Genomic DNA, 23,355 nt, shown 5'->3' with positions numbered 1-23,355 from the left:
GGCTCTGCCATCCAAAACTGCACCAGCTGACAATAATATGTCCATTAAAACAGAAAATACAGGAGATAAAACAGCAGCCCCTCGGACTAAGAAAAAGCGGTCTGCTTCAGCAGAGAGGGGAATTAAACCCCCCAAACAGAGTTCCCCATCGAATGATTCCAGCAAAACCATTTCTGACCCACCTGTCAAAAAACCCAAGCTCCTAAACACCACAAGTGCCTCCTGCGGAGAAGCTCCCTCACAGCAAGCTAACTCCAAGGCTTCCCTTAAGCGAACTGCCTCCACAGACTCCGAGGATGATTTTATTAGCGATGATGGTAAGACTGACCTCTTCAGGGAGAGAGATGACGACGACAAGACCCGTTGCATCCGAAAATATTCAAATCGAGTCAAAGCTAAGCGCAAAGCTGAAGAGCCACCATCTGACCCACTGGACACAAGCCAAGGGTCACCTTCTGAACCTGCAGGCCCTGTTCAAATGGACCACAATTATGGTAGATATTCAGATTCATCAAGTGTTCAAAGTATGGGTGAGGCAGATCAGGATGCGACAAAAGAATCTGCCACTGAAAGAGAGGGACAAGAAATTTCAGCTCATACAACACAAAAAGAGTCAAAGCAAACTTTAGTCTCTACTGGTGAAAGTAAACATGAGGAATTAAATATGTTAGAAAGCCAGAAGCTCATAGATAATGAAGCACCGGCATCATGTAGAGAAATATTACACTGTGATGCTGCAAAAGTTACAGATATGCCTGGCATCATATCTGAAGCAGGGCAAAGTACAACAAAGGATGTTAACGAGTCGATAAAAAGCCAAAAGATTGTAACTAACGAAACACTAGCATTTCCAGTGGAAACACTGTATTCTAGTAATGGAGAGGAAAATCTAGATTGTGATGGTGAAGTACAGGCATATAAAAAGACAGACTCTGCTCAGACAGACATGACCAGTGAATCTGAGACAAAAGAGACCACAGAGTTGGTTTCTGAGGAGACGGAGATAAAGCTGGATCTAAAATGTAAGAGTAAAGAAGAGCAGCAAACAGTCCAGGGAGTCATCGAGGCATGCAGTATCTCTGCAGGTATAAAGGCATTGTCAAATGAAACAGACAAAGGTAGAAATCCAGAATGTCAGACTGAGGAAAATCTAACAGCAGAGTCTGTTGGTAATCCAGAGACTCAAACAGACCTCAGTTTCAAAATTCAAGTTACTTTCAAAGAGGAATCTAAATCTGAACATCCGCAGGATGGAGTGAGCCACGAAGTTCCAGATACTATTCCCAACTCATGTGTTGTGAACAGAATAGTCAGAGAGTCTGAAGAAAAAATTGAAGACAGTGAAAGGAAAGCAGTTGAGTTCCTGTCGAGTCAGGCTGTTGCTGGTCCCCTTTGTTTTTCTGATCTACAACTGAGCCAAGAGTTGATTAACAAGACGACTGAAAGCTGTACTGAAACTTTGACACCAAAATCTGAGGCTTTTCAAGAGCAAAATCCAAAAGAGGTGCTCTCAGATAGTTTCACTGTTACAGAGGGTCAGATAGACTTTAGAACACAGACTAAAATAACATCAGAGGAGAGGTCTGACTCAGCACAAAACCATGAGAACCACAGAGTGTATGACCACACCACAGAAATACCTGTTGAGGTCAAGGAAAAGTCTACAAGTAAAGAAGAAGAAAATAGAATACGACAAGATATTCAAGTCAAATTGGATGTACAAGCTTCAGCGATATCAGAGCAAGCCGCTGTAGTGGAAATACAAAGCCAAAAGAGCCGAGAAGTCAATGAACTTGCTGGAGACATATCTACAAAATCTAATACGGATCATGTGTTCAATTCTCAAATAATGGAAACTGAGGACAAAGTGAACTTTGATCACCCCATTGGACCAGAGAGTCAAGTCAAAACAGGAGTGCAAACTACACTGATGTCAGAGATTTCGAACCCAGCACCTTCAGTGGAAATAAGCCGGGATGTAAGTGAATGCACTGGAGACATACCCTCTGAGGGACAACAAGATGTTATGATTGAAAAATCCGAAATAATAAATGAAGACACTATTAGTTTTGGATGTAGTAGTGGACCTGAGAGGGAGACTATAATGACATCTGAGATTCCCACAATAAAAGTACAAAGCCAGGTAAACTCCGGGCCCAGTGAACATCCCACAGACATGTTTGACAAAGTACCAAGACTCCCAGTTGCAAATTGTCAAGGCCCTAAAGATGATGGCAAGGTTGATGCTGAATTTGTTGCTGCTGCTGAGAATCAAGGCGAAGAGATCATGCAGACTGTAGCGATGACATCCGAGGTTTCTGACATAGCACCTGCAGTAAAAACACTGGTCCGGAAGAGCCACGAAGCCACTAAACCCACAACTGAGGCATCTGAAAAAGTTCAAGAAGATCCAATGATTCAGACTCCTGAGAGTAACAGAAATGAAAGCAAGGTTATCAAAGGCTGCATCAGTGTAACTGAGAATCAAAGAGAAATGCATTTGCAGACAGCATTAACACCAAAGGAGGTTTTTGATGCAACAAATACAATAGAAACACCGGTCCAGAAGAGCCAAGAAGACACTGAACCCGCTACAGACATTTCTGAAACAGTTCAAAAAGGCCTAATGATTCTGCCTCCTGAGACTAAAGAAAATGAAAACAAGATAATCACAGAATGTGTCAGTGCAACTGAGAATCAAAGAGAAATTGATTTGCAGACAACCGCAACACCAGAGGAGTTTTCTCAACCAACAACAACGGTAGAAACACAAAGTCAAAGAGGTCAGGACGTCAATGAACTTACTACAGATATTGAAGTACAGAAAGCTTTTATCATCGCCAGTACTGAGAGGGAAGAAAACAAGGACAAGGTTATCGCAGAATGTGCTGAATCTTCTGAGAATCAAATCGAGATGGATGCACAAACAACAGCAACACCAGTGGAGAATTCTAATCCACCATCTACAGCGAAAGTGCAAAGCCAGGAGGTCAGTGAACTCAACAAAGAAGTTCAAAAAGATCTGAAGATCGCAAGTTGTGACAATGAACACAAGGTTACTGCTGAATGCGCTGGTGTTCCAGATGTTCTATTAAATATGGAAACTGCAGCAATGCCAGTGGATATTTCGGACACAGAAAGGCTAAATCAGGGGTTGGCAGATGTCGAGCCCAGTTTGGCCTTATCAAGTGAAATCCCCAAACTGCTTCCTATTACTAATTCTGTAAGTAAAGATAATGAAAACACGCAGCCAGAGAATATCCAAGCTGAATCAATAGAAAGGGTAAATTCTATTTTTGAGGAAACAGGGAGGCAAGTGACTAATGAGGTCAAAGAAGAGGCGGCTATCATTTCCTCTGATATGGCTGAGAAAACAGCCAACAATGTTGAAGAACGCAGACAAGGAACTGGAGGCAATGAAGTAATACTTTTTGTTTGTGGCCAATCAGACAGCATGGATGTTGATATTCAGGCATCAGAAGAGCAGATAAAGACGGTCAATCAATCAGAGGTTGAGATCCATGAAAACCAGGTGGTTTATGAACCCATAAGTAGTCCAGAGAGTAATGATGATAGGGAGATTTCTACAATACCAGAGAACTATGATGGTGTTTCTTTACTGGATGTACAGAACATGGAGTCTCGGCAGATTGAAGGAGGTTCATCTACAAATGAAAAAAACAGAGACATTTGTCACCAACAACTGGAAGCTGTTGAGCAACAAATTTGTGTCTCAGACAGCCAGGAAGTTGAAATGGAAGTGCAGACTGTCAGTGTGCCAGAAAGTTCTGTGTCCGCACAGTTGGAGCAGAGTGACACGAGTGTGGATGTGAAACAAGTGGCAGTGATCAGTTCTAGCGATGACATCAGCATGCCAGATGGCCAGTCTGAAGATGCATCAGAAAAAAGTGAGAGGAATGGGTATCCAGACTGTGTAAGTGCCCCAGAAGGTTCTGAACAGGTGCAAGAGAATGCTGGACCACAGGAGGTTGCAGACGTCACTTTGAAAAAAACAGCCACAACTGAAGTAGAAATACCAGATAGTACATCAGACGAGTTTGTGATCTTAGAACCAGTCCCAGAAAGTCAAATTCACTTTGATATTGTCACTCAAGCAGCAGCTGAATCAGGGTTGTCAGTCTCGCTTTCAGAGCCGGTGAATCCTGACAGTTCTTTGGTAGGTGACATGGAAAATCAAAGGATTTTGAATGGTTCCCAACAGACAGACTTCCCTGAAGAAGAAGTGCAGCAATGTCAAACTCTCGAGGTCAAAGATCAAACACTGACTAATTCAAGTGAGGTTGTAGATTTGGAGACCAGGCCTGGGGCAGAAATTTCATCTGAACAAGGGGCCGAAGTTATTCTAAATTCTGACTGTTTCCAGCAACCATCATCTGAGACAGTAGATACCACAGAGACTGAAACGGCAAACTTTCTTGTCACAAATGAAAACTCAGATACATTGGTGATAGAGAACACTGAGGGTAATTTGGATTTACAAGAAGTGCAGATTATGGAGGACATGGAGATCGGTCGTGAGATTGTAGTAGCAGAAGAAGAGAATGAAGAAGATAGTGACATTACCATCATAGAAAAGCCCCGGGAAACACCCGAGGCAGTCCCTGCTAAAAAGTCTGAGGTTAAGGTTGATGAGAAAAAGAAAGATGCCACTAGTTCGACTAACTTGAAGAGGAACAGCACAGCTGAGAAGACTAAAGATGACAAAAAGGGAGTGGAGGCAGATAGACCCAAGAAACAAGAGATGAACACTCAGGCCCGAACCAAAGCACGCCTGGCAGCTTTGGCTGAGCAAAAAGCTGCAGCGGCTAAGAGACCACCAAGTAGACAACAAATGAACCTCTTAGCCCTGTGTCAGGAAATTGCAGAGGACATTGCTACAGATAGCATGCTGTTGAAGAGAATAGAGGAAGAAAAACAAGCAGCTGCAGTGGCAGCAGCCGTAGCTGCAGCAGCTGCAGCCGCAGCCGCAGCCGCAGCCGCAGCAGCATCCAAAAGTGAAGCCAACAAAAAAGACAGTCCACCTGTGAACACACAGGATGTAGACGCTGTAAATGTTGCGACTCCTGCTGGACCAGAAGGGAGTACTGCTACTGCAACTCCTGCTGCTGAGGAGATATCTGCAGCCCAGCCCTCCACAGCTGATTCAGCTGAGGTTAAGCCTGCTGCAGAGGCTCCAAAGAGGCGTTTCTTCATCACACAGGTTTCTGTGCCACTGAAAGCTCATGAGAAAAAGAAACTGACAAGATATCAGAGACTAAGACAGGTTGAACTACAGAGAGAAAAAATGTCCTGGGCACGTGTTAAGAAACTTAAATCCGACCAAGCAAATCAGATGTTTTCAGACCTAGATTGGCAAGGACCCCTGTCTCAACATGTGACCACGGCTTCTCCACCTGCAGCAAGTCCATCTAAAACATCTCTCCCAAGTCCTTCCTCAGTTAGCAAGCCTGCAACTCCCAAGGCAGAAGATTCCAAGGTTGACAGTCCTAAGGCTGAACTCAGTAAAGCTGAACCCACTAAAATTGAAACATCCAAAACAGAACCCACTAACACTGAACCTGCAAAAACGGAACCTACAAAACCTGAACCTGCCACGACTCAAGCCTCCAAAACTGGGACTCCTGTTACTGAAACCCGTAAATCTACACGGCTAAGTAAGGCCCAAGCTTCTAAAGCAACCCCCACACCGGGGCCTGCCCCAAAAGTGGCCAGATCCCCAGCTAAGAGGACCCTCCCGGCAGTACCCCCTCCCATGCCCAATGGGCTTAAAGCTCAAAAACAGAAGCCTGTTGAGTACATTCCATACAAACCCCGGCCCAAGTATTCCTTTGATGACTTTGAACTAGATGATGACCCCTTACCGGTAACTCCAACAAGGCCCAGCCCTCAGTCAAGGCCCACACAGCCGACACGACCTAACATTCAGTCCAACCCCACAGCTCAATCTAAACTGGCAGTTTCATCCCAACTCACCAACCAGGCAAAACAAAAAGCTCAGACCACAGCTGCTGGACAGATCTCAGGTCAGATAAAGCCCTCAAGTTCCCCAAGTCAACAGTCAAAGTCTGCTGTTGCAACAACACCCCAGTCAAGGACTATTGCTACAGCTACTTCCACAGTTTCTTCAAAAGTTGCTCAATTACAGTCTCCCGTCTTAACAACATCTCAGCCGAAAGCTGCTTCAGCTCCAGGTCAGTCCAAGCCTGCTGCTCACCCTCAGTTAAAGCCCGCTGGGAGTGGTGGTGCGTCCCAGATCAAGCAGTCCACTTCAACAGCACCTCAGCCTGCTGGTTCATCAACATCTGAGGCGAAGCCTGCTCCTGCTTCTGATGTTGCTTCAATGCCTCAGAAAACAGAGAATTCACCGCCATCGGAAGACGGCAAATGCAAGGTAACTAAAAATAAAAAATGATGTGTGTCACTAACATCATTACTGCATAAAGATGATACTTATCCCCGCTCTCTTTTTTTTTACATAGGAAAAAGCTGATCCGCTTCCATCAGCTCCCACCTCCTCCCTTCCATCTGAAGTGAGCTCCAAAGTGTCAGATGGCACGCAGCAGTGTGAAGAAAAGCCTGCAGGTATGTATTTATTTGCACTTGGCATGACTTCTTGTCTGCAGGATAGCTGTTAGCGAGTAATTATTGTCATTTGTACCCTAAAGCATTTAATATTCTTTGCGCTGTTATCACTGGATTATGAAGCGTTTGTGAATTTTGATGTTAATGATCAAAATGACTGATTCTGATGATACATAATGTGTCACAGTTCTTCAGTACATGACAGAGTAGAGATCAAATGTTCTTGACGTACAAGGATGTTACATTTTCTTCCAGCCTCTGCTGTTGATCTGCCTGCAGACGATAAAGCCGAAACAGGAAAGACTTCTGAAAAACCTTGTCAGGTGTAAGTACTTTCTCTTGTTTCGTAAGTTATTTGTCATTTTTTCCTTGTAGCAGTGGAAACCTGAAGTAAGCTTGATGTGTGTTTGTATCACAGCAGAGCAGTGAAGCCACAAGATGCTGAGACTCCTCTCTCTGATGCTTGTCTGCAAAAAGAAGTCAAGAAACTGAAGGAGGCAGACAAAGATGGCACCCAAACCATAATTGTGAGTGAATCGGTTATTTTCCTCTTCACCTATGATCACTATTTTGCAGCATCTGTCTCTTATATCATGTATCTATCCAGGCTGAAGAGATTCTGTTATATATTTCTAGCATGTATTTAGTAACAAGTGATCTTTTGTTTCCTTTGTCTCAGGATGCAGGACAGAAGCACTTTGGCGCAGTGGCCTGCAGTGTGTGTGGGATGCTCTATTCTGCTGCCAACCCTGAAGATGAATCTCAACACTTACTTTTCCACAACCAGTTCATCAGCGCTGTCAAATACGTGGTGAGAGGACGTTTCCTTAAATGACACGTCTAATATTTGTCTCGCAGACTTTCTCACAATATTGACTCATCAGGGAAACGCTCAGAGAGCGTTCACGACAAGCGTTCATCATTTCATCTGAACAAATTATATGACCTAGCTGCAAGTGCCTATGAATCACATGTTCTTGCAGATTTGCTAAGAGCGTTAAATAAAGTCCACAAAAGTCTCTAATTTTATCATTTATAAGCACGATGACTCAGTGTTTTCGCAGTAGCATTCAAGGTGATGTAGCATCTAATATACTGTAGCTATCAATAAAAACATATTATGTAACTGTATGACTGTAGCTCATAAAAGTGAATGTATGGAGCTAATAAAGAGAATCCCTCATTAGGCCAACTGAAAGATTACTCAAGGGACTTTCTTATATAAATGCATAAATGTGTTTTCTCTATTCTTACAGGGATGGAAAAAGGAGAGGATTCTGTCAGAGTTTCCTGATGGAAAGATCATTCTCGTGCTGCCTGATGATCCCAAATATGCTCTGAAGAAGGTATTTTACTGTCATGTTTAAAGTATGTCTGATGAGGGCATCCCCATTAAAGCAATGTATTTTGGTTTGGATTTAATGTAATTACTATTTACCCTTAAAGTACAAAGGTAAAGGATGTATAAGGGCCCGATCAGACAGGACGCGTTTTAGCAGCTGGGGGCGGCTTTTTTATCATTGTTTTCAATGAGAGGCTTTTGCTTCGCGGAGCGCCTCGCTTTTTTTCCGCTCTGTGCGCCTCGCGTTTTTGAGGAAACGCTCCGAGCGCCTCGAGTTGAAAAAACTTCAACTCATAGCAGAAAAGCGCCCGACGTCATGGCCGTTTTATCTCATTGTCCAATCGGATGAAAGGAGAGGCGAGCCTTCTGTCAGTTTACAATGTAACGGTTAGGTTAATGACAGCTATGATTCGGTGGTTGCCTTAACAACAGTAGTGGGGAAAAAAAGCTGCCCCCAGCTGCTAAAACGCGCTCTGTCTGATCGGGTGTTTACTTCCACAAAAAAGGCAGTGCGGTGCGCCTCGCGCTTTACAGCCTGCAAAGCGCGTTCTGTCTGATCGGGCCCTAAGGTAATTGTTCATAAATTGAATGCTTGGGGAGCTTGTTTGGCTCGGTTGGTGGAGCAGGCGCCCCATGTACGGAGGCCACAGTCCTTGACGCACTGATCGCAGGTTCAACTCCTGGTCTGCTGATCACCTGGTGCATGTCATCCTCCACTCTCTATCTTCAGCTGTCCTATGTATTGAAGGCAGAAGCCAAAAAAATAATCTTTAAAAACAAAAAACTGAATGCTTTAAAGGCTTCATCTGGCATCAAAGGGTAGAGTTTGTATGTTGACAGATTACGAATTGTTGACTTTATAAATACAATTCACTGAAGTTTAATTGACCTTCAAGCTACACAACCCTATCAGCTATCAAGTAAAACACAATGTGGTTAAGAACAGTATCCTGTATCTCAATAAAATCAGGGCCTTTATAAATCACGAATGAAAATCATATAATGTAATTAAAATGGCAAACAGCCCGTCATATTCCCCAGTCATATAATGATCTCTGCTCCTCCGCAAACAAACACCAGCATATTATTTCTACACTACACTGTAACTATTTGTTTCTCAGGTGGAGGAGATCAGGGAGATGGTGGACAATGACCTCGGCTTCCAGCAGGTGGAGACCAAGTGTCCCGCTCAGACTAAGACCTTTCTTTTCATCTCCAATGACAAGAAAGTGGGTGGATGCCTTATAGCAGAGCACATACAGGAGGTAAGAGACTGCAGCCTTGTATTAGCCAGGACATTGATTACTTCCTAATATGTAAAAACAAGGCTAACAAAAAGTCTTTGTGGTTGCTGACAGGGCTACAGAGTGATAGAGGAGCCCGCACCGGAGGGTTCAGAGGGAGAGAAGGTGATGTTCGAACGTCAGAGAGCTTGGTGCTGCTCCACAACGCCTGAACCAGCCATCTGTGGCATCAGCCGCATCTGGGTCGTCAGCATGATGAGACGCCAGGGCATCGCCTCACGCATGCTGGAGTGCCTCAGGTCAGTGTTTCCTGAAACCACCAAAAATGTGACGTGAGATCACCTTAAAAACAAATTAAACACTTTTTCTTTTTCACTTTTGCAGGAACAACTTTGTTTACGGTTCATACCTGAGCAAGGACGAGATCGCTTTCTCCGACCCCACTCCTGATGGAAAACTCTTTGCCACAAATTATTTTGGCACTTCTCAGTTTTTGGTTTATAACTTTGTGAGCGGAACTCACTCGTCCCAGCATAAAACTGATGCAGTATGACAGTCTTCAGGAAAGGTAACTCTGGATCTAACTGAGATGTTCACTGACCAACGGGAGGCACCATCACGAAACAGTGTCTGACACACAATCTGTATTTAACAACTAAAAACGTTTAAATTTACTCCTTGGAGAGGACATATTGGTTAAAATCTCAGGACGAAAACAACAAGGTGTTGTTATTAAAATGTTATTAATTCACCCTTTAATCCCGCCCTGAATAGTATTTTAAAAAAAGAGTATTTTCTTTATACATTTTTAAGTAAACAATTGGTTTTTAGAAATATAGAGTTTACATGCATGAATTGACAGCAATAGAAAACAGAGCATTTCATTCATCGTTTGATCCCTGGGAGGCATCAGACTGACTGACTGCATCAATTAAGAATCGTGTCCTCGTTCTGTTAATGTGTTTTTTTTTACATAAACAAATGTAGTAAACTATGAGTACATTAGGGTTTTTTTCATATCTTTACAGTTATCAGTGATGCTGCCATCGTCTCAAGTTGCGTTTTAAGTGATATCGATCATGCTTACAGGTCACAACTGCACTATTCCTACTGGGCAGTGAAGGTTGCACACCAGTGCGCTTGATTTCACTGTCATGTTTTATTGTAACATTTCAAACCTGGGGAATTCACCGGAGGGAGACATTTTAACCGTCTGACTGGAGAGACGTGGGTCAGATGAACTGTAGCTTGGGCATTAATCGTGTGCTCAAATCTTCTGAGATCACCTTACCTGTTTTCCAAGCTGAGCCATATACTGTACACCATTTAGCAGGGCATTGTAGCCTCTACTGTATGAGTGACGTTTTTAATTTCACCAAGGCTGTCTATTGCTTTGTTTGTGCCTGAATGAATAACGTGTGACTTCAAATTTTTCTTTTTTCTTTTTTTGTTTGCTCGCCATATTTTATGGCTTTTTATTGAGTTAGTGTAGAGTATCATCCTCCTATTCCTTAGTAACAACAGATTAAAATGTATATCAAATTATCATGTAGATTTATGCATACTATAACAAAATGTGTAACGAAATGCACGCTGAGGCTGTATCTGGTGTTTGAATGATGGTCATCCAGGTTTCGGCCGTCGTGAGTGCAAACAGGAATATGTGCTCGGCGATTAACACGAGGGGTCGAGACGAGTCTCTGCCTTTCACTACACAGACTCACAGTATCATTGTAATCCATCCCTTATGTTCTTCTTCCCTCTTGTTGCTTTTAGAAAGGTGTGTCGTGTAAGAAAAAGAACTTTGATTTATACGAAGCTGTTATGTACATATTTATTTAAATAATAAACAATATAAAACATTGTTGCTGGCTCTGGTTCTTCCTTGAAGAAACAAGAGGTAAGTACCTTTTTATATAAAACACTGCTTCCCCCTTATCTATAGCCTCTTCAGTCTTACATTGTTGTGTTGGTTACCAATGCCATCTAGTGGGCATTGTGGCTGTAAACATTTGTGTCAGTTATATTAACAAGCATTAGTAACTTTTCAGAACGTGAAATGCTAGTATTATTAATTATTATATTATTAAATAATATTATAGATTAAGGTCATTAAAGGCATTTGCTGTATATGGAGCATTTTTGGTTGAAAGAAGCATCAATGTGGGAATTATCTGGCTGTCATGTTTTCTCTTTTTGCAGTTGCAGATGTAAACACTCCCCTCTCGGGCGCATTCCTCGACACTCCTGTCACAACACGGGCCAACTCGATGGCAACTTCTGAGAAACAAAACAACCTTAGAACAACACGGATACTTCCTCAGGCGGAGAGTGAGAAAACAAGAGGCCTCCGCTCCTCCTCGGAGATCTGATACTGATCAGCAGGAGTAAACGGCCGCGCTGAGCTTCCTTAAGGTATCTTTAACACAACAATCACCTTGGCCTGTTGACTCGTCCTGAGACTCGGATCATCTCCGTCATTGGATGTACCCTTCACGACTAAAAGCCTAGTGTGACTGAATATGGTGTAGAATAACAAAACAAAGAACACTGTAATTAGTAAAGAAACACTTTTATTCTTACACGTCAACTTGAAGAGACGCAAGTGTCACAGCTGCCACATTGTAGATCATAAAAACCTTATTCTAATTTTGTTACATTATCTTAAATGCGTGTTAAATTATCTTATTTACACTTTACACCAATATACAAAACATTACATCAAGCACCAGACCTGAGTATTAACACTTTCTACAATCTAAACAACAAATTCAGTTGCTTTGTTGACATTAAAGAAAGAAATACAAGCATGTTTTTCTTTTTTTAAATGAACTTCAGCTCGAAAGTGAGCTGACCACCAACTGACCCGTTCACTCGGTGCAGTGGGGATTGGCCTCGTTGCGTGACATCTGCTGGGACTTGATCGGTTTTAAGAGTTTTAAAACAAGATTACTCTAATGCTCTGTGTGCTTGTTGTGTTGACAGGCAACCTATAAGAAGAATAGGGTTGCTCTGGAGTGTGCATGGCAAATACACAACTAGGATGTCACGGAAAACAATCGGTATATTTACATTAAACAAGGAGCATATACCTACAAAGTGATCACATACATGGTAAGATGTGAAGGTTGGATGAAGGTTAATGCATTGCTTGTGCAGCTGTCACACAGAGTAACATATCTTGTAGTTGGCTGAAATGAGTTGACATATGATAGCGTATTATGCCAAGGTTATGGCAACATCAAAATTTAGGCACCAAAGACAATATATTATACTGTAGCCAAACAATGTTCATGTGTTTTGACAGAAAGAGTCATCAGTCCTTGTTTTGTGGTTGTCTGACAAAGAGCACAAAGACATCTCCTTACAGGATGGGACAATTCTGACCGCAGAAGTCATACAGTAAGTCCAACATGTCCGGCTCCTGGAGCCTTCTGTTGACAACACCCTGACCTTTCCCAGGCTGCACAACAACAACCTCGCCATCAGGTGGAAGCTCTACCAGCGGGTGCACTTTGTTATCCATCTTCTTAAAGTCGGTAACAGCAACGCCGGGTAGCGTGCCATTCCTCTCTGCCCACATTTTGATGTCCTCTGAGTTGTCCTCTGTATCTATGATACTGTCACCATTTGCGCTGCTCTTGCTGACTACACTCAGATCGTCCTGACAAGCATCCGAGTCACTAGCATGAGGCAAAGAAAAGTAGGTGCACATCCTTGAAAGTGATCTCTCCTTGTCCTCCAGTTCAGACTTTTTGCTGGGAAGTGAATATGAAGTATTCTCCTCTGTGTCCTTACACAGTTCTTCACCTTGAGCTGAGTTTGTAAAGGTTTTGTTTATTCCCACTGGGTCAGAAACAGACTTTCTGATTTGTGTGCTCTCAGTGAGGAGCAACTGCTCATCATCAATAGGAAAACTGTGTCCAGGCACAACTTTAGCGTTTAAAGCGATGCATCGTCTTGCTTCAATTAAGTTGTCCAGTGCACTAGTGGAATTGAAATAAGACAACTCAGGCATTGCTTTGGACCGGGATAAGTGGAAGGGAGAGAAAAAGCTTGAAGGTTCTTTCTTTTTCTCTTTTGGGGGAGATGGGGGCCTTTCACTTGCTTCCTCAGTAGAATTTGCGTTTTTCATGCCATAAAGCCTTTCAATTGTTCTTCTCACAAAACCTTTGCTGATTGATTTTTTTGCTGAATCATCCTCCCCACTAGACGGATCACTTGAAGTCTGAGACTCATACCCAGCACTTGTCGAGGTCTGTGCTCGTAGCTCAGCCAGCTCCGATGCGTTTGGGTTTGCGAAACGTCCGTGTACTTGCGGGATGTCTGTGGCACTCTTTGCGAGGAACATTTCCCTGATGGATCTGACTTTGTTACCTTCGGGCTCTGTAGTTATAACACTGGAATCGTAACTGAAAGATAATGACGACTGAGGAGCTGATCGAGTGCCAGGAGCCGGCTGAGATGGGGGTAGTTCAGAGGGTGGGTCCCCCTTCAACTCCAGAGGGACATTTCTTTGTGAGAAACGTATCTTGGGAGAACTTTCTATTCTCTTCTGGTCCTCAGCAACTTGCTTTTCCAGAAGAATGATCCTCTCTGCCACAGTTTGGGATATTATTTTTTCAGATTGATGCCTGGGTTTCTCCACAGCTTTTTCACATTTTGTGCCCTCAGACTGGGTTGCCAATGCAGGAGCTAAATTATATTTTGTACAGCTGTCTTCTTTATAAATCTCTATATTGGCTTGTTCCTCCTCTGAGCTAGACTCTTTTCCACAGTAGCTTAATTCTTCTTCAATTGAGCTGCTGATTTGTGTATCTTCTCTCATTGGTTGCTCAAGCTCAATGTGTTCTTCACCGCTGCTGTGGTCATTCCCACTGTCCTCATCCGTACTGAATCCATGCTTTGCTAAACTGTCCGACTTTATGAGACTGCTATTGTCTTTCCTGTCGTAGAAATTGCCTAAATCTCCCACAGGACTCTTTGTCTTATCACAAATCTGTGTTCTATCAGCATCCTCTTTTTCTTCTGCCAAAGCCTTTAGAGTTATTTCCTTGTCATCTGGAGGATCCTCAAGGTGCTCTTCCTCCACAAAGCTCTCCTGCTCTTCCTCATTGTCAGACAAACATTCCTCACTGATAACCTTGAGATCCTTACATTCAACCTCATGCTGCTCCTCCTCTGAAGATGGCTCATCCACATCTGAGTTACACATGCTTTCATCCACGCTTGCACTCAGCCCCATACAACCTGCCTTACTATGCTGCTCCTCCTCTGAGTTAGAGGGACTTGCTGAGGTAGACAAATCATCTTTGTTGCTCTGCGCCTCTATGAAATAATTAGAGCTCAGTTGCCTATCCTCTTCCACCTCAGACAAATCATCACTTTCCCTGCTCTCCTGTAGTTCCTCACATTCAACTGAACTATGTTGCTCATCTGCGTCTGAGCTAGAGCCACCGCCCTCACAGCTTACTTCTAAATCTTTATTAGCACCTGATACGTCCTGCCTCTCCTGGTCTGAACCTGACTCATCATCATGCGTAAGCTCTTTTTCAGGGAAACTCTCCAGACTGTGCATCTGCAGCTGACTACCTTCAATGACTTGCTCCTCTACCTCAGAGGTACAATTGTCTCGGTCAGCTTCTGTCTGGCTGCTCATATTTGCCTTTTCTTGGCTTGATTTGTCTTCATCGTTGTCATACTGCTGTTTCTCTTCTTCCTGACAACATGATTGCATACCCTGTCCGTCATCTATTACAAAAAGTTCTGGGCTGTAGGGCTGCTTTACTTCAGGTTCAGGTGGGGGACATTTAGCTAAACCATTCTTCCTATATTGGCTGTAGTTGTCTTCAGTTGCCTGGTCGGTTGGTTTGTGCTTAGCTGTCTCTTTTATACTACCCGTTCGGGATTGTGTTGACTGACTTATGTCTGTGAATTGTTTAATGATGGAGCTCACGTCAACGTTAACTTTCTCATCTTGAGTGACATGAACAGAACCGGTGGGCAAATGGGAAGTTTTGGTATTACTGTCTTCTTTAAGGGATGGTTCCACCCTTTCGATAGTCCTCGTACACATCTTTTCTTTGTCACTTTTGAATCCCGTTGAAAGAGAGGCTAATTCCTCCTTGAGCTTCTCAGGCATGTCCAGGTTATCCATGATCTCGTCAATGTCACAGTCTGTTTCATGACAAGCATCGAATAGGAGTTCTTGCTCAGAATCATTCGGCGTTGAGCTGCGACTCTTGCATTTGTCGCTGAGTTCCTTAAAGCCCTTCCAACTCTCTAGGAGCTGCTTTGAAGCCGACTGCTGTAAATTTGACAAACTGTCTTTTAACTTGTGAGAATCCTCAATGCTGGCAATTTCCTTGAGTGAATCAATCATTTTTAAAGCCTCTGCACAGCTGACATTGTTTGCATTCAGCTCATCCATATTTAGGTTAGTTAAGCCTTCCTTTAGGGCCATGACAGCCAAGAAAGCAAGTAGAGCTTTAGATGATGAGCCAAATGTAGAGGCCACATGTGAGGAGAAGTCAGGCAGACTGTTTGACCTTTCCAGACATGATGGACGTTTGTTCTGTGTGACCAGTCTAATTGACTTTATAGAGCAGCAAATATTCTCAACTACAGACTTGATGTTAGGCTGATTTGTGATGTTTGGCTGTGGCATTATTTGTGTCTCTGCCGTGGGTTCCCCTTGATCTGCTTCTTTAAGCTCATCTGTCCTGTTCACCTTATTGTCATCACTCTCATTTGCTTCCACTGGTATGACAGTGCTAGAGTTTTGTGCTTTGTCCAGTTCAGCTGTTGATTTAATTGACCGTTGAGTTTGGGAACGCTTTCTTTCCGATGAGTTTTTCCTTTGTGTCTTAGGCGTAGAGTCTGATGCATCGTCTGAGGAGAGATTTGTAGAGAGCGACTTTTTATTTGACTTGCGCCTAATGGGCGGGGAGACCACGTCCAGTGACTGAGAATATGGTGACAGTCTCTTTTGCATGTTAGGTTTATGAAGCACATGCTTTTTCTCAGTGGAGGGGCTAGCATTTGTTGCATGTCTTTGTATTCCAGTATTCGGTGGCATAGTTTTCTCAGGAGGATGATTGTGTAATGATGATAATTTTGGAGAGCTATGAGAGAGTTCGAACGAGAGTTTCTTGGTTTGGGATTTTCTCTCTGGAGATGGACTACTCATAAGTTGTACTTTTTTCAACAGGGGTTTAGGAGAAGATGTTGGGGACAATGGTGTTTTATTAGTTTTTGCCTCTTTGTATTGAAGATGACTGGATGTTGGATGCTCACCTGATGAAATACTGGCTGATGGCACTCTGTCTTCAGATGTTAAACTAGTAGGAGATGCAGAAGTACAACATAACTGACTATTTTTTATATCTAACATGCTGTTTGATTGCTGTGTCTCTTCTGGTGGGGTGTCACTCTGTCGTTGTGTGCCTGTTGAATTGACGTTGTTTGGCAGCTCATTATCAACCACTATGTTGGTGGGAGCAGATGATGTGGTTGTCTCTGAAGAGGCGTCACTACAAAAGGTGAATTTGTCCATACAGGCCTTTCTGAGAGCCATTGTCCTGCCAAGAGACGTATTACTGATCAAAGGAGCCCTTTTGATTGATGGAGTTCTTGGTAATGGTTCTCCCTGCGTTGAGGGAACGTCAGTTGGAATGGCTGCTGTCCTTTCCACTGAGAGATCGGTAGGCGATGCAGCCTTTTCAGATGTAGGACTGCAGGATAATGGATGATTATCTGACATTTGACTGCTCACTGACGACAGCCTGTATAATGGGCTGCTGGCCATTGAGGATACTTCCATCACGTAATATTCAGTGTTTGATAGCTCTGTAGTTTCAGCAGGCGGTGAAGGGGGTGGTGGAAACTCCATTGAAAGTGTACTGGAAGGTGTCGCATTTTGAAGTGAGACTTTGACTGGCATGCTTGACGAGATCTCCGATGAGGTCTGATTAGTTGGTAAGCTTAAAGCCAAAGTATTGTAGTTTTGTGTGTCTTTAGGGGTTGTATGAATTTGGACAATTTGCTGATTGACTGCGCGTCTCTCTATTAATGGACTTGATGATTTGTTTTCAAAGGACTGGATTCTGTGTTTGACAGAAGCTTGTAGCACATTTTCAGGCTGTGGGTCAGTTTTTACAGTTTGACATGTATCTGATGTCTCCTCCAGACACTTAACCTCCTCTGCCACAGTCACCAAGCCATTTTTATTTGCGGACTCTCCTCTCTCGCCATTTTCTGTTTGGACCAGAATATCTTTTGATTTTTTACTTTCCTGATCTGGGATCTCGGTTGTGGCGTCAAAATGGGCTTTTTCCAACCAGTTTTCCACATATTCATTCGTAACAGCACTGGAGGAGTTAAAAGCAGGCAGCGACATGCTTTTGCTGATATCATATGACTCATTTTCGTTCGTTTTCTCCTGATGCATTGATGTCTGCCGTCTCAGCATTCCCCGTGGCTGACTAATTTCTTCGGGAGCAACATTCAACATGCTTTTTTCTGTCTCCCTTTTTAATTCATTCAATGCTGATGGTATGTTTTGTTCCTTTATTGTGTCATCTGACTGTTTTGATCTCTTTGTTGTAAGATCTCCATCTCCATTTTGTGCTGGTCCTTTTGTGATCCTCTTGCTGACCCTCTTGCTGATCATTTTTCTTGCTGATATTGATTTATTCCCATAAATCTTCTTAAGGAATCCAGCGCTGGAGAAAGTTTTCACTTTCTTGCGTGCCTCTGTTGCTTCTGAAGAATTTACTTTTTGTCTTCTCTTTGGTGTCCTAAGCCTACGAACACGATTTTGGATCACTTTGGGTTTTGAGGATACCGTCTTATCATATTTGACCCCAGATTGTTGGGACTCATCTTTGCCTTTGCTGGGCTTTGGCAATCTTTCGTGAGCATTTGTATCTGGAATTGCACTAGTCTTAAGCAAGGGCAATGTTAAATCAGATGTCAATGAAGTGCTTCCAGCTCTCCAGAGGCCAGTTGACTCAGACGCTGTGGAAGGTCTCCACAGCTCAGGTTCAGGCTCAATTTTGGATGAGATCTGTCCAGTTTCTGAGGTGGCTGGTCTGCCTAAAGAAATCCCAGGAGCAAACATACCCTGTGTACAAAAGTTTGCATGGAAATTGTCCTGGCAGGTCTGTTGTTCATATATGTGTAAGATAGATTCAGTGACCTCCTCTCTGCTGGATTCAACCTGTAGGATATCAGCCATCCCTGCTGATTTGAATGTGGATACATTTCTGCTGCTTATATTGCTAGTGTCCACTGAGCCAAGTCTTCTTGGTTTGGGAACTGGCCTGGAACTACTCTGTTTGACTAAGCAGTACTGCTCTGACATGGCCCCATGTTCTGTCTGCTCTCTGTATGAGTAAGAACCAAACACATCTTCCTGTATCCCCTCTGCTGTCACTGATTGAACGCTCTCCATAGAGGACTGTTCTTTCCTAAACTGCTTGTGTCCTGGTGTGGGAGCTCTTCTGGGGAACGCAATGTCCATTTGTGCTTTGATATTATCCTCTTCACTACTACTCTCACTGAAAGCTCCATTGAATGGTGTTGGCGGATCCTCATCATTGTTATCCTTAGTTTTGTCCTTGTTGATTGTGTCAAAAGAGGCAACAGGACTTTGTAAATCAGTGGAGTTTGAGTGCGGTGAGCTGATATCCTGCTCTTCCTCAGGCGCTGGTAAACTAGTTTCACTAAGCAGATTAGCTACACCTGACCGAGTCAAGGTAGTGGTCCAATGAATGGTTTCCTCTTCCTTAAGTGTCAGCCGCACCTTCATCTCCACTGTCATGCTACCATCTTGGTTCACTCGAAAGGACTTCTCAATGTCGTCGTCTGAGGGCAGCAAGCACCCCTGCCCTTCAAGTCCTTCGCCAAGGCAGGAGTCACCCTCTGTTTCTGCTACTGACTCCAGCATACGACCCGACTCCCACTCTACAGAGTTTGTGGCGTTGCTGTGTAGTTCGCCTGAACTTTCTGCAATGGAGTTATGGATCTGATTCACGATGTACCTCTCAGATGAGGGGGAGAATTGTCTTGTCTTTGGACCATTTGATAGAGCCTTCTTTTTACCTTTTTGGTGAGTCAAAAAAGAGCCAACAAGGTACAAAACATCCAAGATGAAAAATAAAGTGCAATTGTCCACAGATGTCAGGCAAGTATTGAAGAGGATAGGTAGGTAGTTTGAAGATGAAACCCAAGAGAGAAAGAGAAAAAAAAAGAAAGGTTAGTTCAACTATTTACAGCTCATGACGAACAATAGCTGGCAGCCAGGTGGACAGTGTATGTAGGTCATTCATAGTATTATGCGTAATATCAATGCCTCAGCACTTCCCATTCTTCATCCCATGGGAGCCGGTAGATTACTGCAGACGCATTGTATGTGTCGTATGCTTAACGGTCCAGTTATGAGAATACATTTGCTAACCAACTAATAAAACAAATGGATTACGAGTCTTATGAAAACTTACGGTTTAAAGCCTTTAGTCTTCTGACACTTTTTCGATTGGTAGGCAGCGTTGTTGTAGGTGGAGATTGTAGGTTGTAGTTTGCAGGCCTGAATGGCTCTCTCCCTGCAGCCACTACAGTGCCAGAGCACAATATCAAGCCTGGAAGACCATCCACCTGCAATGGAATAAAATAGTCACTTTCATGGCTTTTAAAATTGTCAGCAATTGAAAAAAAAGAAGGAAAAGAAAGTGTTGTTATTAACTTAGGAAAGGAGGCATATGACTGCAAGCTAAATGTATGAAAAGTCTAAATGAATGGTTAATTTGTTTAACTTGGCACTTTGTAATACCAGCTGGCTTTGAATTTCCAAGAGGACCAGACCTGGACCAAAGCCTTACAGTGCAGTATCCCAGAATGCCTTTCTACGTATTAGGGCGAGATGCTAAAGGAGCTTACCACTTTCACTCCTCATGTGACAGTTATTTATAGGCCAGAGTTAAGCAAGTTTATTCTGGGTCAATAGCGATATAACCAAAAACCTGCTATTTTGGGGGGAGTGTGCAAGCATTTGCAAAGGCATTTAAAATGGTAAATTATCAATTTCACTCTACATATCCATTCAAATATAGTCTTAAGATGTAAGACAGTGAACCTTTAGATTTAGGCCTGAATATATTTATTATTCAGTTTATTTGTGCAACAGGCCTTCAGATTATTGGGATTTATTTGCATCAGAAGGTAGGGTTAGGTGAATATGTTGTGTTGTATTGTAGGAAGTTGCAGCAGAACACTCACTCGTTTGCCGTCCGATGTGAGTAATTTCACTACATGGAACTGGATCAGCTCTGAAATATATTCCAGTATGGACTCAAAACTGGGCGTAATCCTCTTGTGAAGCACCACTGTGTGTTTAACAGTCGGGTCACCATTGCGAAAAATGAGTAGCCTCTTTGGTGTTCGCAAAACCACCGGCTCCTTCCTGTGAATGCTTCGCCCGGGGAAAAACCTGGCCTGCTTCACGGTACGTCGACGGGAACTTGCAGGCCTGGCGTGGTACCAGGGCGGCAGCTTCTTCCTGGCCCGTGCCAGGTTGAAAGGTTTGACCTTACGGCTGTCAGAGCAGATGTAGGATTTTCCATCCTCCAATTCTTCCAAAGTACAGATGGCATGAACCCCATGTGGAGTGGTGATGTTCCTGACCCCAAATGGCAGGGGAACCTTTTTAGAGAGACTGTCAAGTAGCGCATCAAATGTTTTGTAGGTGCGGTTGTTGATGACCATGCGCAGACCATTAAACTGAGGATCTCCGCTTTTGTAGAAGCAGACCCTCTTTGATAGGATGGGGTCGATGACGCTCGGGTGGCGCGGAGTACCAGAGGTGTGCGCACTCCCTGATGACTGTCCAGGGAGGACCCTCCGTAGACCCACCTCATTCATCATTGCTGAATACCTGGAAGGGTTGCAAAATAGAATAATTAGATTTTAAATAGAAAAATACATTACTGTTGTCTCCCATTTATGCTCAAAGACTCCAGGTTCTTTGTAGTAGACTAAACAATAAATGGTGAAATAATTATGTTTTTGATTCCTTAGTAGAACAAAGTCACTTGTAAGGAAGGGCTTCTCAGGCAGCACCTACGAATGCAACATTCCACATTTTTACAGCAAACAATCCTCTTCATGGATATGGTCAACTTGTTTTATCCCATTGTTTTAATATATTAAGAGACATGTAATAAATAAATTAAATAACTAATTGATGCAAAAATAAATAATCATCGGAAGCCGATTATGATTTGGTTATGTTTATGAACACAAAATGTCAATCACATCTGCGTGTGATAGGACTTCTGTGTGTTGGGTCAAAACACATCATCACGGCATGTTCAACACAACTTAATTTAACTTGTGCAAACAGCTGAATGACGTCTCGCAAGCATATGTTGTTTACTTGGTAAGCCTGTTGCCATCAGGTAACATGACCTCACTCCTGGAAAACTTGCCACGTGAATCTTCAATTATTTGATTACCTTAGTTTCAACAACCCACTAAAGCAATTAACACGTGAAACAGAAATGCTCGTCTGATTTGTTTTTTCCTAGAATGACTGCACCTATATTATACCACATTTCAGCATAGGGATTTTAATTAAGAAAATCTAGTTAAAGTAAATTATTCAAGGATTCAAAGATTGATCACGAACAACAACCCCATATTGTATGACATACAAACGTTACACATACAAACTGATGTCTCCAAATGTTTTGAATCAAACAATCAACATTTTTTAAACATATTATTGCTAAATTATTGTTCATTTTCACAAGGAAACTTTTATCAAATTTTATCATTTATATGTGACTGGAAAAAAATATTGAATTATACAAGTTAAAAAAAGGTTTCATCTCACGGAGAAATATTTGTAAATGTTTCTTACGATACCGAAACAGCTCTGATTAAAATGTACGCTCATGACATTCCTAATGCTACAGCTGTAACACAAGTGCAGATTACAATTGAAGGCTCTTAACAAGGTAAGGCCAGTAAGAGAACCATTACACAAAAACAACAGGACTTCAAAGCGAACTCACCTATGTCTGCATCTGCATCATGAAATTCCCAAACCGTTTTGACAGGATCCATGAAACGTTATTCCGTTCTCTACATGGTGACTGCTGTTGCACTAACTCCACAGCAACAGTTTATTTCAGGAGACAGCATCGTGGGTAATTTGCTTAATCTTTGCTTAAAGTTAATCCCCCCTTCCAAGTGAAGCGCTTGGAAATCCTCTTCAGAAAGGTGTGTCACACAGATGCATGTAGGGCTGCCATAGCAGGTCGTAGAGGTGGAGTAAGGACCTGAAATCTGTTGATTGTTTTGTTTGGTTTTAAAGGCCTGAAAGTTTTTTCAAGTAATAGATATTTTATTATACCATTCCACCTTTTTAAACAGTCTAATTTATAAATTGTTCCAAAAATAATAAAAGTCACAATGAGGGACAAGGGTAATAAAAAGACATAAAAAGAACTTGATATTAAAGCTCCTGTGAGGATCTTCGGTTTGTGTCGATTTTGGCGCCCCCTGTGGACAAAGCCGTACCTCTTATGTCTTTGCATATTTTGTCCTGTACATGCTTAAGCGGTGATTTTTAACAAAAACTGCTGTCATATGTATCACTCACTTAATATTTTAGCCCCGGAAAATATAAACAAAGGCAGCGTGCAGTTAACAGCTTCACCTGACACCTACCCCCCCGCCAGCAGCTTCCGGCATTAAAAATAAATATATAAAAATAATCAATCTTGTCGCTGATGGTCTGGTTTGCTTTTGTAGCTCATATAGAGTCATCAGAATTAATTTCAGTCTTTTTCATCACCAGTGAAAAACTCCTCACAGGAGCTTTAAACTGACATGAGTTGTGATGTAGACCAGAAGTATAAAACAGAATGTTGTGTTGTTTAAGCTGTGAATAAAGAAACAACACTGCCCCTGTATAAGAGAGCAGTGTTTGCTCCACCAGTGGCAGCAGATGGTGATGTCGTGTGCAGTTGTAATATTCGTGCCGGGGATGTAATCTCATTGAGGACCACTTAAGATTATAAGGATTAAGGGGCTCTTCATTAGCAGGACCCTCAGAGGGGAGAATTTGATGTCACAACATTCACCTAGATACTTTCTTTAATG

At 42.7% G+C, this 23,355-nt stretch overlaps 1 protein-coding gene across 2 annotated transcripts; it reads left to right on the top strand.

Annotated features, from left to right (window-relative positions):
- The first annotated feature begins 719 nt into the window (after positions 1 to 719).
- LOC138596111 (uro-adherence factor A-like) lies at positions 720 to 11,031 on the top strand. 2 transcript variants are annotated; one of them, XM_069667715.1, is made up of 9 exons: positions 720 to 6,412; positions 6,501 to 6,603; positions 6,859 to 6,928; positions 7,025 to 7,130; positions 7,283 to 7,414; positions 7,860 to 7,949; positions 9,067 to 9,210; positions 9,304 to 9,488; positions 9,574 to 11,031. In XM_069667715.1, exons 1-9 carry the CDS (start codon positions 752 to 754, stop codon positions 9,740 to 9,742), a joined length of 6,660 nt encoding a protein of 2,219 aa, XP_069523816.1. In that variant the 5' UTR covers positions 720 to 751; the 3' UTR covers positions 9,743 to 11,031. The 2 variants fall into 2 exon arrangements, with proteins under 2 accessions (XP_069523816.1, XP_069523815.1); XM_069667714.1 differs by having other exon boundaries at positions 7,022 to 7,130.
- Positions 11,032 to 23,355: the final 12,324 nt, after the last annotated feature.

This window comes from Semicossyphus pulcher, unplaced genomic scaffold (genome assembly GCF_022749685.1).
Source record: "Semicossyphus pulcher isolate SPU_LCO1_2020_fin unplaced genomic scaffold, fSemPul1.0.p SCAF_18, whole genome shotgun sequence".
Lineage (NCBI taxonomy): Eukaryota > Metazoa > Chordata > Actinopteri > Labriformes > Labridae > Semicossyphus > Semicossyphus pulcher.
Note: the sequence above shows the minus strand (reverse complement) of the source record. Positions and strands in the feature narration are given on the sequence as shown.